The sequence below is a fragment of the Amphiura filiformis genome, chromosome 20 (assembly GCF_039555335.1).
Source record: "Amphiura filiformis chromosome 20, Afil_fr2py, whole genome shotgun sequence".
NCBI lineage: Eukaryota > Metazoa > Echinodermata > Ophiuroidea > Amphilepidida > Amphiuridae > Amphiura > Amphiura filiformis.
Genome location: NC_092647.1, coordinates 17,976,099 through 17,996,020, shown reverse-complemented (window position 1 = coordinate 17,996,020; position 19,922 = coordinate 17,976,099). Strand labels below are relative to the sequence as shown.

Below are 19,922 nucleotides of genomic sequence, written 5' to 3'. Positions count from 1 at the left end.
GTTAAAATGATGCGTGTCAAGGTGGAGGCATTGCAGCCGATGCTTTGTATCAAGAACCGTTCAACCCGAGAACGATGAAATTTTATATCTCTTTCATTTCAATCTTTTTTAACAGGGAGTAAAGGAAAAGATATCGAAAAGGCCAAGGACAGATATAAGAAATCGGTCATCAAATTTCAAAGGGCTCACAATGATTATGTCTTGTCGTTAAAAGCGGCCTCACTTCACCAGGAACACTACCGTACTAGCATATTACCGCGCCTTCTAGAATGCCTTCAACAAACACAAGAAAGCCAAGTTGCCCAGATGTAAGTAAAAAACAAAACCCATATCCCATGAGTACTACCTGCTGATTGGCTACAAAAAGACTATAATTATGATTCATTGAGCCAATCAGCAACATGGTAAGAATGGTGGTAGGGCTGAAGTGGCTTAACCCCATGAGTACTACCTTCTGATTGGTTACAAGTAGACTATTATGATTCATTGGACCAATCAGCAACATGATAAGAATGGTGGTAGGGCTGAAGAGACTTAACCCTATGAGTACTACCTGCTGATTGGCTACAAAAAGACCATTATGATTTATTGGGCCAATCAGCAACATGGTATAAACAATAGTAGTAGAGCTGAAGTGGTTTAACCCCATGAGTACTACCTCAAAATTAATATATTAAGTTAATGCTACTTATATCTCATCACAATTAGATGACAATAATATCCAGTAGAATGTCAACCTTGTGCATTTTTACACATTGGCAGACAGCACTGCAGGCCAGAGCTTACGCCGGCACATGTGACACTTTAAAGCAATAATGTATGATCTTAAAACTGGTTAATTTTTTCCAACCTGATTTTTTGGCATATTTGTAATGTTTACATATGTCCCAACTTACACCTAATAGGAATCAGCCAAACTCTTTGAACAGATCACATAGTTCAATGTGAAAGAATAGATCTACTGAATCATACTGAAAGTATTACGTATTAATGTGCTAAAATGTATGCTGTATGTAATGTTGACATGCATGTCAGACTGGATGCACAGGAAAATGTGCTTCCTGTCTAGTATTGTATACTAAGCCAAAATTTTTGTGGTTGGTTTATTTTCACGCATATCACAGTTTGACATGTGTCTGTGAATTCAGCATCCTGCAAATGTGCTCGACAACGAAGCTTAATTATTAAGTTTAATTAACTAAGAAATATGTAACTGCGAAATCATCACCCCGCAAAAATGTTAGGCAAACTCCTAGGATTAGGACCTTATACTATTTTCATATGTTCAAATATTCCAAATTTTGGTAAAAATTGCAAAGAAGTCAAATTTTGATCCATTTTGCACACAGTGCAATTTTGAGTCTGTACTCTTTTGTATATAATCATTATAAACTTAATATAAACATATCCTTCGCTGCTGCAGTACTAATTTTCTGTCAACAATCCAATATGTCCCTGATTGGTAATACACATTAGGCGGTCTGCTAACTTTATTACTGTGCAGATGTAGGAGATGGTGGAACTATATCATATTTGACTTCTTTTTGCTATTTTAGTTGTAAAATTTGGTGCACATATTATATGGTCTTCAAAACAATGATGAAGTTACTCTTTTGATGCCTGTGTCCACTTCAAATTACTTATTCTAAACTATTTACATAATGTTTAATTTCTGCTTTTTTCGCAGAAAACAAATGTTGGTTGACCTGGCCAATATGGCCAATACATCATCATCAGATTTTGTCACTAGCCATAATAACATCATGAGAGGGGTATCGGAAATCAGACCAGACCAAGAATATCTGGATTTTGTTGCATCAAATAAGTAAGTAACAGTTTGACATTTCCAAGTTCAGGCACTAGGACCAAGAATCATGGAAGGGTCAGGTGTCAGAAATAACATGTTTAACCCCATGAGAACTACCTGCCGATTGGCCAATAAGAAGTTTTCATTATCAATTGGACCAATCAGCAACTTGTTAGAATAATTTCACCACACAAAAAATTGTGGTGAACAAAAAATTAGGGTGAATTATTTGCAAAGCTCCATTCTGATTGGTGATTAAAGTGAAAATATTATGTAATTGACCAATCAGAGGCAATGTTAGATCGGCAGTTAGTGCTCAGGGGGTTAAAAAGTAAGTAAGGTTAAAAGTAAGGTTTATTTGAAACTCTAATGGTGACCTGCCGATCAAATTACTAGAATTTACATTAAACACATCTAAACAGACACAATGCAATTTGCAGGCAGCAGCTTAATCAGCACCAATATTGAAGCAAACAACTATACAAACTTCCAACCCCACCTCAACCAACCGTAGGCAATGAGGATAAAGTGCCTTGCCCAGGGACACAACATGTTGACACAAGTGGGGTTTGAACTCACAACCTATGGATTTTGAGTTGAGTGCCTTATCCACTCGGCCACACATGCTCCTCGAGCCTTTCTGGAAGAATATAACACATCCCGTTCGGTGCCTGAGGTTATTTTATCTGGTTATTTGGTGAATTGAATTATTCCCATTTTAAGTCCGATATGAACGTCAGTGAAAGTGACATTTTTTGTTTGATACAAGAGGGAATAGAAACCAAAACCAACATTAGGTCAGTTTAAACAATGGGAATACTGTAATTGAAACCAACCAATAATGGACCTTTTCGGTAAATCCCATAAGCCTTTGCGAGTACACCTGAGAACTTGTCATTTGACATCACGCCGATCTACGGCGATGCGCACATTGAAACCAACCAGTAATTGACCTTTTTGGTAAGTCCCATAAGCCTTTGCGAGTATACCTGAGAACTCGTCATTTGACATCACGCCGATCTATGCCGATGCGCACATTGAAACCAACCAGTATTTGACCTTTTTGGTAAATCCCATAAGCCTTTGCGAGTACACCTGAGTACTTGTCATTTAACATCACGCCGATTTACGCCGATGCGCACATTGAAACCAACCAATAATTGACCTTTTTGGTAAATCCCATAAGCCTTTGCGAGTACACCTGAGAACTCGTCATTTGACATCACGCTGATCTGCGCCATTGTTTATCGAACATCGTCGCTGCGCATTTCAAGTCGGCATGACATCAAATGACGAGTTCTTAGGTGTACTCGCAAAGGCTTATGGGATTGAAAAGGTCAATTGCACAAGATTTGTGATATGATCAAGTAAAATTACAACAATGGGCTGTTCCAGTTGAAATCCATACACCCCCTATGAAAGACATGACTTTAATCCCCCACACAGGGGGTATAGATTTTAAATGGAGTCACCCATTCAGATAACCCTATTTGAATTTCACACTCCCTATGTAATAGATTAAGATCATGTCTTCCATAGGGGGTGTATGTATTTCAACTGGAAGAATCACTATCCACCTTGAAAATTTGATATAATGCCATCATAGTGTGATATAAGATGGTCAAGAAATACCATAGAATTCCGTCTACAAGCATACGCCCAAAAATGTGTATATCCATATCAAAACGATGCACTTGTCGGCTGCTACATGTGTCTCATTTCACATAATAGGTAAGAATAAATACCATACTCATCTCTGAAGTGGAGGTCACTTCAAATCATCCCAAGTCACATGGTTTAGGAATACAAAGAACATTCCTTAACCATGAGACTTGGGGATAATTTGAAGTGACCTCCACTTCGAGATGAGTCTGGTATTTATTCTAACTATTATATGATATGAGACACATGTAGCAGCCGACAAGTGCATCATTTTGATATGGATGTACACAAATTAGGTTTTTGGTGATGAAAGAGACGAAAGGCAAACACCCTCCAAAAAAACAAACAAAACAAAACAACAACATTTTAATAGATTGGTCTTACAATAATGCATGTTCGTACAGCCGTCTTTATCAGTAATATAGTTGCTCAAACTCCAAATGTGACATGATCTGGTCCATGGGGGCCAAAGGCGGCAAATTTGAAATTGAGATGAAGGCAAAAATATGGAGCAAAAAAACAAGAAAATACATAAGAAACTTCATAACTTTAGAACCAAGTATGCTAGACCTTTGGTGTTTTCTGTATATGATAGCCTATTGTTTGTATTGGTTAATAATTATTGTAAGTCAATTTTCAAAAATGCTTCCTTTTGCCCCCATGGAGCAGATTGTGTCACAAATAATGTTTTTTGTTAATGGTGTCTGCCATCTCTTTCATCAAAAAAGCCTCATTTAGAGGCATATATGCTTGTAGACGTAGTTCTATGGTAGTTATAATGATGATAATGATAATATTTAAAAACAATGGGTATTTAAAACAATACAGCACATAGTCCTCATTGTGCTGGATATGCTCAAATTTTTATGATGATAATAATAATATACATTTAAAGAACACACAGAAACCACTGGATGCACAGAAAAAGAGCACAATATAAGCATTCAAATCACTATTAACAATGAATGAAAGAGAGCATTATGCGATAATGAAGTTTTTATTTGCCATTAAAACAAAATAAACTGTCTATAAACAAGCTCTTCCTCCAATTTACTTCATTGTTGATGAGATTTTGGTGTCATATAATAGATCCTATTGCTATTTTGCCTTTTTTAAGGAAAAGTTTCCCAGGTCCCCCTTTCACTAGCTACGTCTCGTCCAATATTTTAAAACTCATACTCATAGCGAGACCAATAAATATTGGGCGCAAAGCATCCAATTTTATCATTATTATGTTTTGGATCCAATATTTTCACACACTTGGATTCATCAAAACATAATAATGTACTACCTTGTACCTCCCTTCGACCTATGGACACAGGACCTATGCAAGAATATGTTGTATTAAAGAAATTCACAGCCTGGTTTACGGAACATGTTCTCTCTTGACATACCGTAAAACCCCGTCTACAAGCATATATAGTGTTTTTTATGAAAGCTAAATTAATTCGAAGCAAGCGTAAATATACCAATACAATAGATTGGTCTTAAAATAATACTTGTTTGTATATTCTTGGATCCGTAATTTATTTGCTCAAACTCCATAATGGCGCCTGGATAAATGTAGCTTTCATCAGAAGTACTCTATATGCTTGTAGACGGGGTTTTACGGTGGTACTCTCTTTATGATTATTTTATCACAGGTGTGACCCACAGCCTATGGAGTCGTTTGATTTTGACACAGGACCTATGCAAGAATTTGCCGAAAACTTGATGGAGAATGAAGTAGTACTCAACAAACTCACACTGGAATCATTCCAACACCTGTAAGTGACTTATTTATCAGAGCTCCTGATTGGTCAATTACATGATGTGATCATCTAAGTAACCAATCAAAATAGAGCTAATTAGATCTCTCTGCCATTTTAAGCTTAATCCCCTTCTGATTTTCTTACCAGGTTTATGATTGGATGTTTTTTCACTTTACTAGTGAATTTGAAAATGTCTGTGCGCTGCATGTGCAGTTGTCGTAAAATTTCCGCAGGTTGGCGGGTAGATTTTACCGGCCTCTATTTTTTGCCCTGTATATTATTTATAGATGCCATATGGTCCAAAATAATGCAAACTTCATGCAAAGATTAGTAGTATCTTTGGGACTTTCCTCCCTTAGCAATAGTTACTGGTGTTGAATACCCACTGTGGTCAGTGGTGTGTAATAGTCTAAAGAGTGATCTGGTGGCCCAAGTTAACACACACACACACCATTCAAATGGGCTATTCCATTTAAAATCCACATTCCTCCTGTGGAAGATTTTGGAAATATCTGCCACAGGGGGAGTATGAATTTTGAATGGAATGAGCACATTAGGCAGCTCCATTTGAATTTCATACACCCCCCTCTAAGAAAGATTCAACCTGAATCTTGCACTGAGGGAGGGTGAGTTACAAATCAAGCTGCTAATGTGTTCATTCCATTAGAAATTCATACTCCCCCTGTGGCAGATATTTCTGAAATCTTCCACAGGGGTAGTGTGGATTTTAAATGGAATAGTACAATTTTTAAATTTTTAAAAGTTGTTTACTTATGTGCTTGCCAAAGCACTTTGTATCAGTGAGTCATGTTGTGCAATCATTAGCCAAATATTTAACCTGGCTTCCTCTCATTTGGTTTCTTCTGCCAATTTTTAAATCTAAGACTATGTGTTCAGTATCTTTCCCTTTTGGGTTTGTGGGGTGTAGGCCTACAGTACATCTATTCATGATGTGGGGCTTGATTGTGGGCTGTAGGCCTACATCTATTCATGATGTGGGGCTTGATTGTGGGCTGTAGGCCTACATCTAGTCATGGTGTGGGCTTGATCTGACCTGCCAAATGGGGCTATTCCAGTTGAAATCTTTCCCTTTTGGGTTTGTGGGGTGTAGGCCTACATCTAGTCATGATGTGGGGCTTGATTGTGGGGTGTAGGCCTACATCTGGTCATGATGTGGAGCTTGATTGTGGGCTGTACATCTAGTCATGATGTAGGGCTTGATTGTGGGGTGTAGGCCTACATCTAGTCATCATGTGGGGCTTGATTGTGGGCTGTAGGCAGTCCTCAAAATAAGCCAGAATTTCTGAGGGCCATTTGGGCCCTTGATCTTAAATGTGTGAGGGCCCTCACAAGTTTTTGTGGCCCCAAATTAACATGGTGGTGTACTGTGTAATTCCGAATTAACATGGTGGTGTACTGTGTAATTCCGGAAACACAAAAAACAGCTTTTATTACACATCTACTTTAACATCATAACTATCAAATATCATTTAAGATTTAAGTTTTTGGCCTTGAATTTTGTTTCAGTTCTCCTGAAATGTGAATTTAGTCAGGTAATTGTTAGTGTTGCATGACTGCTGAATTCTGCAGTAAGTGATAAAAATTGCCACAAATTTTGCAGGCCATTTGGGCCCGCCAGATGTATCTTTTGTGGGCCCTTGCTGATTTTCATCTTATTTCTAGTCATGATGTGGGGCTTGATTGTGGGCTGTAGCCCTACATCAGGTCATGATGTGCATGGGGCTTGATCTGACCTGCCAAACAGAGCTATTCCAGTTGAAATCCATACACCCCACCATGGAAGACATGACATTAATCTCCTACACAGGGGGTTTAAGATTTCAAATGGAGTCACCCATTTAGGTAACCCCATATGAAATTCACACCCCCTGTGTGAGAGATTAAGGTTGTGTTTTCCAAAGGGGCTGTATGGATTTTATTGTAATAGCCTCATTGGAGTGCAAATTATCAATTATACAGCTTAATTCAAGGTCTGGTGGTATGGTATTTTGATTAGTTTTTGATCATGAAACTATAATGTCACGCAATGTGAGAGCGAGTTGGCGCAGCGGTAGTTCCCTCGCCTTGCACCACTGAGTTCCCGGGTTCAAGCCCCGGCCGTGCCCAAGGATTGTATGTGCATTTGGTTTATCCCAATTCCATGCTCGCTCTCGCAGGTTTTCCCCGGGATCTCCGGTCTTCTTCCTGCTTAAAAAAAAAATTGGTGATTAGTTGTTTGGTTATCAAAAACTTCCTTCACCCAATGGAATTTGGGGAGCTGCACAGATAATTGGTGGATGTTACAATCTAAGTGCGGATAGGTCTGCGCCAGGTTCGGCTGCAACCGGCCTAGATGATGCGATCTGATTGTGATGATTCACCATGGCAGCGAAATTACAGCGCTTTGAATCCTTCAAGATCTAGCTGGAAAAAGGCGCTATATAAATCCAAAATTCATTTTATTTTATTTTATGTGAAAATACAGCACATGCTCTGAGCACGGGCAGAAGCATTGAGCAGAGATATCTAGCATGATCAGCATCATTTGATTATGTCGTTGCAATCCTGTTGCCAAGTATTTCAGAGAATGGCCAATTAGTCAGTAGATTTTTCAATCATTTTGGCAAGAAACGGCGACCCACTTCACCAGGGCATTTGTGCCAGCGTTATCTCTATAGATATCAGCTGTTGATGCCAAGAAATGCTTTACATAAAAAAGAAAAGAAAGAAGAATAATTTAAAAGAAGGAAAAAATACCATGTGATGATGAAGGGTTCCAACTCATAACATAGAATGGATCCAAAACACACAAAACCTATGGGAATTACTGTCAACTTGTTTCCTAGTTTCCAAATGGGCTATTCCAGTTAAATCCCATACACCTGGTTATAGGCTTGACCTTAATCTCCCAGACAGAGGGTGTATGGATTACAACTGGAATAGCGCAATCATGATTCATACTGGCAATGTGGTCAGTGTTGCCAACTGTGAAGCACAGAATGCTTCGAAGGTTGATACAGATGATGTAGGGCACAATATACTGACTTAGAGAAATATGATTATGGAATGGGGGGGGGGGAGAGCAAGCGAGCGAGGAAACAAGCAATCATATGCACCCCATGCACTTTTGCAATCATCTCTTAAGCTTATTCCCAAAATTACAGTTGATTCCGATTTTCCACTTGCGAGTAATGTATGATTATGTGTATTACAATTCTCCACAGACAATGTGTTGTAATTTCGTTCTGGTGTGCCAGAACATAATTCATATTTCACAATATTTTGCACTTTTGCAATCATCTCTTAAGCTTATTCCCAAAATTACAGTTGATTCCGATTTTGCGCTTGCAAAACGAAATAATGTGCAAGAAATTTTGTGTACATAAACATTATGTAGCCAGAGGTTTCCAGCGATAATTCAAATCTCAACTTTTTTTGAGAAAAGTGGGGGGATGATGCTGTGGATCACGAAATGCCCTTTTAACGGGGATATTAGTGGGATACTCTACCATCCAATGAGGGACCTCCTGGAAAACAGGGATAGTCCCCACATTCTAATTATGTACAATAGGGCTGCATATAATGTAAATAAAAATTATAAAAAAATTTTGAGCGTCCGTCCCTTATCTGTGATAAAAAAAGTCCCTGGTTGATATTAATGTCATAAAGAATTGTGCATATTTTGTGTACGGCTCTGGTTGAACAGTGAAAGTCAGGAAATAACTTCCCGTTTCACTATGGACCATAATGGCCTCATCCCAATGGCATAGTTCAATAACCTCAATTGAACAATCATAGTGCAAAATTTGACCCCTAGTTTCAAAGTATGAGTTTTTGTACCCAAATTTTCAAAGGTCATTCAAAGAATGTCCAAATGTATTTGGGGTTAAAGAACTGTGCCTTGATAGATGAGCATGTTGTGGATCCTAGTGTTTGCATGAATCTGAACAGTTGTCCTCATTTGGAGGTGATTTCACATTAAATGGGGTCAGTGAACTATGCCACTGAGGCTACATCAGCTCTTAGGAATGGCGCCCCCAAGTTTACTTTATCGCTTTACTCAAGGTTTTTCAGAGAAAATGTGTCAATAAGTATATATATATAGTATAATATAATGTCAAAATAGTTATTTTTATCCAATTGAACTTGAAATACTTGTTGTCTTCACTTTAGGATATGACACATTTATATGCCAATAAAGATTACATGGTCACTGCTGAAATAGTGTCATTGTCTGCTACACATTTATATGCCAATAGAGGCTACATCTTCTTTAGAGAGTCAATGCTGAAATAGTGTCATTGTCTGCTGAATACACATTCCTATAAGGGGCTGCCTTTTGAGGATAGCAAGAGCTATCACTCTCTACTGCTCTCCTTATCTGATATAGGAGAGTGATTTTCAGCTCTCCTTAGTTGACCATTTGCTCCATATATTATATTGTAAATGCTCTAAACAGCTCTCCTTGAACGCTCCAGAAGATCTCTTTAATGCTCTCCTGCAAGTTCCAAAAGACAGTCCCTGGGACTACATCTTCCTTAGAGAGTCACTGCTGAAATAATGTTGTCGCTGCTGAGTACACATTTAAAAGGCTACATCCTCCTCAGAGGGTCACTGCTGAAATAGTGTCATTGTCTGTTGAGTAGAAAGTAGATTTGTGGTGCAGTGTTGTAAAAACTTTTGGGGGCCAATATATGGCGAATTGGCTTGTCAAGCCGCGGTGAATGATTATGAAATAGCCCAATTTTTTAGAACTCTAAAGTGGATATCAGATATTTGGTGCTTTTACCCGAATTTAGAACATAAAATCACCCAATTGGGTGGAAAAGCACTTGACTTATAAATTTTTGCTACTTACTGGGAAGTACTGTCCGTCCTATCAATAAACGGTTACAAAACCCATTGTTATCATAATTTGGACCTTCAGGGACTCGTAACCTTAATAAATCAGCGAATTGAAAGGATAATACATCAAATTAGTCCAGCAGCCTGACACTTCCAAAAGTCACTCAATTTTAGGCAAGTACTAAGTAGCGGCATGGTTTTCTGAGCAGCAGCAAGTGATTGCCAAGTAGCCCAATTAGGTGCTAAGGTGCATCTTTGGCATAACTGTTGTGCTGCCCTGCAGGATTAATAAAGTAAATATAGGGATAATATCCACCAAGTGGATTTCAAGCACAAGTTGCAGCTATAAAACAACAAGGAGAATTTGATAAGACTGTACAGGAATATGGGAAGAGGTCCAATTTTAAAATACAGAAGGAAAATGGCAGTCTCTCATCTCATTCATCAGGTTATTTCGACCACTGCTATGTGAAGCCACCCTTCAGCAATTGTTTCTGTCTTTTGCTGTTCTTGACCAATTATAGGTGGTGATTTCATCTCTCCATCTTCTTTTCCTTCTTCCTCTCCTCCTTTTCCCCACTGTAGGCATTATGTTTCCTGGTTGTCTGTCTCTGTCAGTCAGTATGTCAGGGGAGGAGGAGGGAATGGGAGTGAGTAAGAAGGAGGGAAAGGGAGAGCGAGAAATAGAGACAATCTTTAACTTTTGGATTTGATAATATTATGATGCATCTATTATTTTAATTTTCAGCCATACATCACTGGAGACCCAATTATCAGATTTACAGGATGCACATAGGAACAAAAAGCAAGAACTACAAGGCCTTGATGAAGAGATAAGATCCATTCAACCTAGCACATCAGAGGAAGGGGTACTAGAGTAAGTACAAATCAAAGCCTTGATGTAAAGATATGTTCAACCTGGTACATCAGAGGAAGGGGTACTAGAGTAAGTAACAAATCAAAGCCTTGATGAAGAGATAAGATCCATTCAACCTAGCACATCAGGAGGAAGGGGTACTAGAGTAAGTAACAAATCAAAGCCTTGATGAAGAGATAAGATCCATTCAACCTAGCACATCAGAGGAAGGGGTACTAGAGTAAGTAACAAATCAAAGCCTTGATGAAGAGATAAGATCCATTCAACCTAGCACATCAGAGGAAGGGGTACTAGAGTAAGTAACAAATCAAAGCCTTGATGAAGAGATAAGATCCATTCAACCTAGCACATCATAGGAAGGGGTACTAGAGTAAGTAATAAACCAAAGCCTTGATGTAAAGATATGTTCAACCTAGCACATCAGAGGAAGGGGTACTAGAGTAAGTACAAATCAAAGCCTTGATGAAGAGATAAGATCCATTCAACCTAGCACATCAGAGGAAGGGGTACTAGAGTAAGTAACAAATCAAAGCCTTGATGAAGAGATAAGATCCATTCAACCTAGCACATCAGAGGAAGGGGTACTAGAGTAAGTAACAAATCAAAGCCTTGATGAAGAGAAAAGATCCATTCAACCTAGCACATCAGAGGAAGGGGTACTAAAGTAAGTAACAAATCAAAGCCTTGATGAAGAGATAAGATCCATTCAACCTAGCACATCAGAGGAAGGGGTACTAGAGTAAGTAACAAATCAAAGCCTTGATGCAGAGATAAGATCCATTCAACCTAGCACATCTGAGGAAGGGGTACTAGAGTAAGTAACAAATCAAAGCCTTGATGAAGAGATAAGATCCATTCAACCTAGCACATCAGAGGAAGGGGTACTAGAGTAAGTAACAAATCAAAGCCTTGATGCAGAGATAAGATCCATTCAACCTAGCACATCTGAGGAAGGGGTACTAGAGTAAGTAATAAATCAAAGCCTTGATGAAGAGATAAGATCCATTCAACCTAGCACATCAGAGGAAGGGGTACTAGAGTAAGTAACAAATCAAAGCCTTGATGCAGAGATAAGATCCATTCAACCTAGCACATCAGAGGAAGGGGTACTAGAGTAAGTACAAATCAAAGCCTTGATGAAGAGATAAGATCCATTCAACCTAGCACATCAGAGGAAGGGGTACTAGAGTAAGTAACAAATCAAAGCCTTGATGAAGAGATAAGATCCATTCAACCTAGCACATCAGAGGAAGGGGTACTAGAGTAAGTAACAAATCAAAGCCTTGATGAAGAGATAAGATCCATTCAACCTAGCACATCAGAGGAAGGGGTACTAGAGTAAGTAACAAATCAAAGCCTTGATGAAGAGATAAGATCCATTCAACCTAGCATATCAGAGGAAGGGGTACTAGAGTAAGTACAAATCAAAGCCTTGATGTAAAGATATGTTCAACCTGGTACATCAGAGGAAGGGGTACTAGAGTAAGTACAAATCAAAGCCTTGATGCAGAGATAAGATCCATTCAACCTAGCACATCTGAGGAAGGGGTACTAGAGTAAGTAACAAATCAAAGCCTTGATGAAGAGATAAGATCCATTCAACCTAGCACATCAGAGGAAGGGGTACTAGAGTAAGTAACAAATCAAAGCCTTGATGCAGAGATAAGATCCATTCAACCTAGCACATCTGAGGAAGGGGTACTAGAGTAAGTAATAAATCAAAGCCTTGATGAAGAGATAAGATCCATTCAACCTAGCACATCAGAGGAAGGGGTACTAGAGTAAGTAACAAATCAAAGCCTTGATGCAGAGATAAGATCCATTCAACCTAGCACATCAGAGGAAGGGGTACTAGAGTAAGTACAAATCAAAGCCTTGATGAAGAGATAAGATCCATTCAACCTAGCACATCAGAGGAAGGGGTACTAGAGTAAGTAACAAATCAAAGCCTTGATGAAGAGATAAGATCCATTCAACCTAGCACATCAGAGGAAGGGGTACTAGAGTAAGTAACAAATCAAAGCCTTGATGAAGAGATAAGATCCATTCAACCTAGCACATCAGAGGAAGGGGTACTAGAGTAAGTAACAAATCAAAGCCTTGATGAAGAGATAAGATCCATTCAACCTAGCATATCAGAGGAAGGGGTACTAGAGTAAGTACAAATCAAAGCCTTGATGTAAAGATATGTTCAACCTGGTACATCAGAGGAAGGGGTACTAGAGTAAGTACAAATCAAAGCCTTGATGAAGAGATAAGATCCATTCAACCTAGCACATCTGAGGAAGGGGTACTAGATCTAGTAAGTAACAAATCAAAGCCTTGATGAAGAGATAAGATCCATTCAACCTAGCACATCAGAGGAAGGGGTACTAGAGTAAGTAACAAATCAAAGCCTTGATGAAGAGATAAGATCCATTCAACCTAGCATATCAGAGGAAGGGGTACTAGAGTAAGTACAAATCAAAGCCTTGATGTAAAGATATGTTCAACCTGGTACATCAGAGGAAGGGGTACTAGAGTAAGTACAAATCAAAGCCTTGATGAAGAGATAAGATCCATTCAACCTAGCACATCAGAGGAAGGGGTACTAGAGTAAGTAATAAATCAAAGCCTTGATGAAGAGATAAGATCCATTCAACCTAGCACATCAGAGGAAGGGGTACTAGAGTAAGTACAAATCAAAGCCTTGATGAAGAGATAAGATCCATTCAACCTAGCACATCAGAGGAAGGGGTACTAGAGTAAGTAACAAATCAAAGCCTTGATGAAGAGATAAGATCCATTCAACCTAGCACATCAGAGGAAGGGGTACTAGAGTAAGTAATAAATCAAAGCCTTGATGAAGAGATAAGATCCATTCAACCTAGCACATCAGAGGAAGGGGTACCCGGTACTAGAGTAAGTACAAATCAAAGCCTTGATGAAGAGATAAGATCCATTCAACCTAGCACATCATAGGAAGGGGTACTAGAGTAAGTAACAAATCAAAGCCTTGATGAAGAGATAAGATCCATTCAACCTAGCACATCAGAGGAAGGGGTACTAGAGTAAGTAACAAATCAAAGCCTTGATGAAGAGATAAGATCCATTCAACCTAGCATATCAGAGGAAGGGGTACTAGAGTAAGTACAAATCAAAGCCTTGATGAAGAGATAAGATCCATTCAACCTAGCACATCATAGGAAGGGGTACTAGAGTAAGTAACAAATCAAAGCCTTGATGAAGAGATAAGATCCATTCAACCTAGCACATCAGAGGAAGGGGTACTAGAGTAAGTAACAAATCAAACCCTTGATGAAGAGATAAGATCCATTCAACCTAGCACATCAGAGGAAGGGGTACTAGAGTAAGTAATAAATCAAAGCCTTGATGCAGAGATAAGATCCATTCAACCTAGCACATCAGAGGAAGGGGTACTAGAGTAAGTACAAATCAAAGCCTTGATGAAGAGATAAGATCCATTCAACCTAGCACATCAGAGGAAGGGGTACTAGAGAAGTAATAAATCAAAGCCTTGATGAAGAGATAAGATCCATTCAACCTAGCACATCAGAGGAAGGGGTACTAGAGTAAGTAATAAATCAAAGCCTTGATGAAGAGATAAGATCCATTCAACCTAGCACATCAGAGGAAAGGGTACTAGAGTAAGTACAAATCAAAGCCTTGATGAAGAGATAAGATCCATTCAACCTAGCACATCAGAGGAAGGGGTACTAGAGTAAGTAACAAATCAAAGCCTTGATGAAGAGATAAGATCCATTCAACCTAGCACATCAGAGGAAGGGGTACTAGAGTAAGTAATAAATCAAAGCCTTGATGAAGAGATAAGATCCATTCAACCTAGCACATCAGAGGAAGGGGTACTAGAGTAAGTAATAAATCAAAGCCTTGATGCAGAGATAAGATCCATTCAACCTAGCACATCAGAGGAAGGGGTACTAGAGTAAGTACAAATCAAAGCCTTGATGAAGAGATAAGATCCATTCAACCTAGCACATCAGAGGAAGGGGTACTAGAGTAAGTAATAAATCAAAGCCTTGATGAAGAGATAAGATCCATTCAACCTAGCACATCAGAGGAAGGGGTACTAGAGTAAGTAACAAATCAAAGCCTTGATGAAGAGATAAGATCCATTCAACCTAGCACATCAGAGGAAGGGGTACTAGAGTAAGTAATAAATCAAAGCCTTGATGAAGAGATAAGATCCATTCAACCTAGCACATCAGAGGAAGGGGTACTAAAGTAAGTAATTTGAAACTTTCTGTAGTTGGGGATTGTCTAATTGATGGAGGAAGTGAGTTCCACTGTGCCGTTGTCCTAGGAAGAAAGGGATACTTGTAGCAGTCCTTCTTAGTAGGTATTTTCCTAAATGAAGTTGCAGATGTTTGTCTAGGCGTAACCCGGTGATGACTGGTCTCCCCCTTGATGCTAAATTTGCTGAGGTCAATAGCCGCAGATTGGTTTGTTGCTTTGTAAAGAAGAATAAGCCAGGCTCTCAGGCGTCTCTCTTCTAATGTGCCCCATTCAAGGTCTTTCTTCATGGATGTAACACTACTTTCCCTGCTATAGTTCCCTGTAGCAAACCTACATAAAAATAAAGATGAAATTCCAAAAAAATCTAATCATCCATCTTAATATGTTCTCCATTTCCCACAATGCAGCTTACTATCCAAGCAGAAAGCTTACCGCGATGTGTCTCGTGAGATCCAAGATCTGCGTTGTCAGGAGGCTAAGGTCCATGTCCAACATCAGATGCTGGATATCAAACTTAGCACAATGGAGGATGAGAATGATCTCATAGATGGTATCGACTTGGGAGAGCCTCAGATGAGTAGTACACTAAGCAGGAAGTCTCCGTCCGTGTCACAGGTAAATTATCATCAATCCCAAGGCGCAGTTCTTTGACCTCTATCTACAATCATAGCTCAAATTTGACCTCAAGTTGTGGAGTATGATATTTTGTACCAAACACATTCAAAGGTCATTCTATGAATGTACTGAGGTCATGGAACTGTGACCTTATAGATTGTGCTATTTCATTTGAAATCCTCATTCCCACTGAGGAAGATGTAGCTAAACTGTTCCACAGACGGAGTATGGGTTTCCAAATAGAATAGGCATTTGAATACCTAAGAGGAAGAAGTGCCCAACTCCATCTTACTATAAATAGGCTAATGTTGTGTGTGTGTATGTATATGTATGTATGTATGTGGTTTATGTAAAATGCTCCGTCAGTTTCGATCCAAATGTCGCCAAATTCATGCGGGAGATCGAGGAATATACAGGAAATTGCCTGGACTTTATTTGGTTGAAATCGGTCAAGAATTGGCTGCAAAAACAGTGAAAATATGGGTAAAAACAGGTTTTTTGTTATGAAAATCGGTTACCAGCCTACGCGTCACTGCAGCTGGCCGGCAGTGTGTCGGCGCCAGCGTGCAGCGTCAGCGTCAGCAATGTCGCACTACACCAATCTTGCTGCGAACGGCGCGCAGAGACATGCGAGCCAGAGACCAGTGCACATGATAATATAGAAAGAAGGAAAAATAAATAGAAAATAAAGGACAAAAAGGTACATGGATGGGTTAAAGTAACTAAATGAAACGGGAACGAACAAAGGAGGAAAGAAACTAATCAGGAAATGTAAGGAAAAAAAGGAGCTCAAATAAAGAGAACAGAATTAAATAAAAAACATGGAAACAGGAAATCACAAGCAGCAAAAAAAAAAAAAAGGCTAAAAGGGAAATGTAAGAAAGAACAGATTTAGTAAATAATGGGAACGGGGTTAAATAAATAAATAAATAACATGGAAACGGAAAATCACAGGCTAAGCAGAAGAAACTAAAAAAGAAAATGTAAGAAGAGACAGATTTAGATAAATAAAATGTACCTTTTCAAATGATTATGTTCAGTAATTCTTCCTGTTATAGTGAACGCTTCCATTTACTCATCTAGCGGGGACCCGCGCGTCTCCATAATATTCCCAATATTTGTGGAAGAAAGGCCCAGTTCCATGGAGTTGAGCCTTTCTTCCATGGAAACCATGATTAAGTGTACTTGGAAGACTATTTAGAGTGTGGATTTGAGCCCCTTTTTTCACACACAAAGAAGAACTGTCTGCTAGCAGTAAAATACTCATTTTTGTAAAATGGTGGAGTTGGGCCCTTGTTCCACTTAGGTATTCAATTGGGTAACTTCCATTTTTTAAAATACTCACTTCAGTTGTGGAAGATATAGGTAAAGCCTTATACAGGGGGAGTTTGGGTTTCAAAATTATTAACCTAGCCAATTCTATTTGAAAAACATACTCCCTCTGTGGAAGTCCTTTCTTCAATCTTACATAACATAACATAACATAACATAACATAAATTTCATTTATAAAGCACATAAGACTGAAGTTTCGATGCGCTGTACATCAAATAAAAAGCACAGGAAGATATACAATGTGCTAGCATAAAGTTTTTAAAAAATACATCGCGATAAAAAGTGTACAATAACATTATAGAAACATTATAAAATACAATATTATAACATAATTGAGATAAAAAGTAGAATGACATTATAGATACATTATAAAATACAATATTATATCATAGCACAGAATAAGTGAAAAAAAACCCCATGAACATTGTCCTTCAACAAGCAAAGAAGGTGCTATAAATTCAGATTAAATAGATGAGTTTTGAGTTTGTTTTTGAACTCCGGTACGGTAGTGGCATTGCGAATAGAGTCTGGTAATTTATTCCATTGATACGGAGCAGCGACAGAGAAGGCTCTGTCACCATAAGTCGCTGTGTTTGAACGCAGACCGGGTTTGAGAAGAGTCTGTTTTGAAGATCTGAGAGAGATTGTTGTGGAGGAGCATAGTCTGAAATGAGTTCAATGATGTATTTTGGAGCGAGACCGTGTATAGCTTTGAAAGTTAGCAGCAAGATCTTGAACAGTACACGATGTTTAACTGGTAACCAATGTAGCTTCCGGAGGACAGGTGTAATGTGGTCACATCGCTTGGTGAGAGTAACAAGTCTTGCTGCTGCATTTTGGATACGTTGAAGAGGTGCAATGTCACAAGATGGTAAACCGTAAAGGAGACTATTGTTGCAGTCTAAGCGGGAGGATATGAAGGCATGAACCAGGCGCTCGGTGGAGCTCTGATCCAAGTACACAGGGGTATACTACATGTAGATTTAAACTGGAATAGCCCATTGATATGTTTGAAATCCTAGCAGGAGGTAATCTGCTATCTTGGCCCCAAATCTTAAAGGCGGAAAGAACCAGAATTAATTTGAAACCAGCCTTTCTAGGGCCTCTTCCAAGTCCAACCAGGACAGATTTCCCCTCGGAGCAACCAAAGACGAATAATGTATTTATTATTCATTTTCTTTTCAGTTGGAAACAGGAATCAGTAATGAGGGCAAAGCCAAAACCAAACGCTTACCATTCCCAACAATGAAGAAGATGTTTTCAGGTCAAACTACAAAACATGATGATCAGGTGAGATTTACATGGATGTCGACTGTAGACGACAAGTTTCAAAATTGTTTTAAACATTTCAGAATTGGACTTTTTCGTAACCATATTTGGAATTAGCACGAAAAATGCATTAAAATGAGTACAAACAAGCCTGGTATTGGTTCAGTGGTTCTAGAGATAACTTTTGTTATTTTAAGAAAATATCTCAAAACATCCAGAGCGTTAATTAATTTTGAGATTCGTGGTGCATGATGCCAATCCACAGGCTTCTGATTTCAGATTTCACTGACCACTGTTAGTCTTAGACACACCTTATAGTTATAAATCATATACAACATTCAGGGACACAGCTCAATATATGGGCAGTCTCCTAGTCTATCGACATATAACCATCGCAACCAGGATCAGCTCCCCGCCATATGGGTAAACAAGACAGTTAAGCAGCTAGTTCCTTGTCCAGGAGAATTTAAAGCTAGGGTAATTATTTTCATGACAGCATTTTCCAACTGTCCTTCCAACCTCAACTGCACTAACTTGACTTGAGATTAGGCTTTTTCAACATGCTTAAAAATACAAAGAGGGATATTACGTTACTGCCTTGCCGGTGCATTGGAATCCTTCAATCCAGATTTATTTATTTGACTTAGTCGCTCTAAGTGTTAAAGTACAGCCAATATTCAGTATCTTGATTTTTGGCTAAAATGGTGTGAAATTGACATTTTTCGTGCACTCGGCATGCACTTCATCCTATATACGTTTAAAAATTCTCCTTCATGGGGCTAAAATAGTATAACAAGTTGTCCCTGTAAACTTGACTGGTGTTATGTTATTAATACACTAAGCCAAAAAAGAAACTTATAATTGTTCACAAGGTCGTATCTTAAAATCCTGTCCATCAAAATTAACCAAAATTACACACAGGATTGCCTCAATACTCTACTCTAAACACTTGTCAGTAACCAAGCAGTTGTCCAACTGACACAATAGCAAAATGCACTGAAATGGAACAGCTTCCAGGACCACATTCACAGCCCTATTGGCACCCAGAAAACGAAATCTGTGAGAACGGCATCTTGAATCAGAGGTCACAAACTTACCAACAGATACAAACAGATCACAAACTTACCAGGATTATCGTGTCACATATCCAAACAAATAATGAAGTCCTTTAATAACGGGTATGTCCACTGTGCGCTTGCACGCATGCTGTGCACCTGCTTTTCATGCTTCCAACCAAGTTCCTGATGATATCCTTGGGAAGATTGCCCCATGCTTCCTGTTACTAAAGGACTTCATTATTGGTTTGGACATGTGACATGATGATCAGTGGCGGGGCCAGGAAATTTTTTTTTCGGGGGCTTTAGGGGGCAAAGTGAATTTCAGGGGGGCAAAATCAACAAAGTTTATGCATAAAATTACCGTAAAAAGTGGACATTTTCGTAATTTGCCCCCCCCATGCCCCCCCTGGCACCGCCACTGATGATGATCCTGGTAAGTTTGTTGTGA

At 38.9% G+C, this 19,922-nt stretch overlaps 1 protein-coding gene across 1 annotated transcript in view; it reads left to right on the top strand.

The window, feature by feature from the left end:
- Positions 1-19,922, top strand: part of LOC140142760 (tyrosine-protein kinase Fer-like) — a 97,491-nt gene that overhangs the window by 45,730 nt on the left and 31,839 nt on the right. The window contains exons 5-10 of the mRNA XM_072164749.1: positions 116-308; positions 1,688-1,825; positions 5,113-5,235; positions 10,814-10,942; positions 15,607-15,814; positions 18,333-18,437. Of these exons, the coding sequence (XP_072020850.1) occupies positions 116-308; positions 1,688-1,825; positions 5,113-5,235; positions 10,814-10,942; positions 15,607-15,814; positions 18,333-18,437 (896 nt within the window). The remainder of the gene's footprint in view (positions 1-115; positions 309-1,687; positions 1,826-5,112; positions 5,236-10,813; positions 10,943-15,606; positions 15,815-18,332; positions 18,438-19,922) is intronic.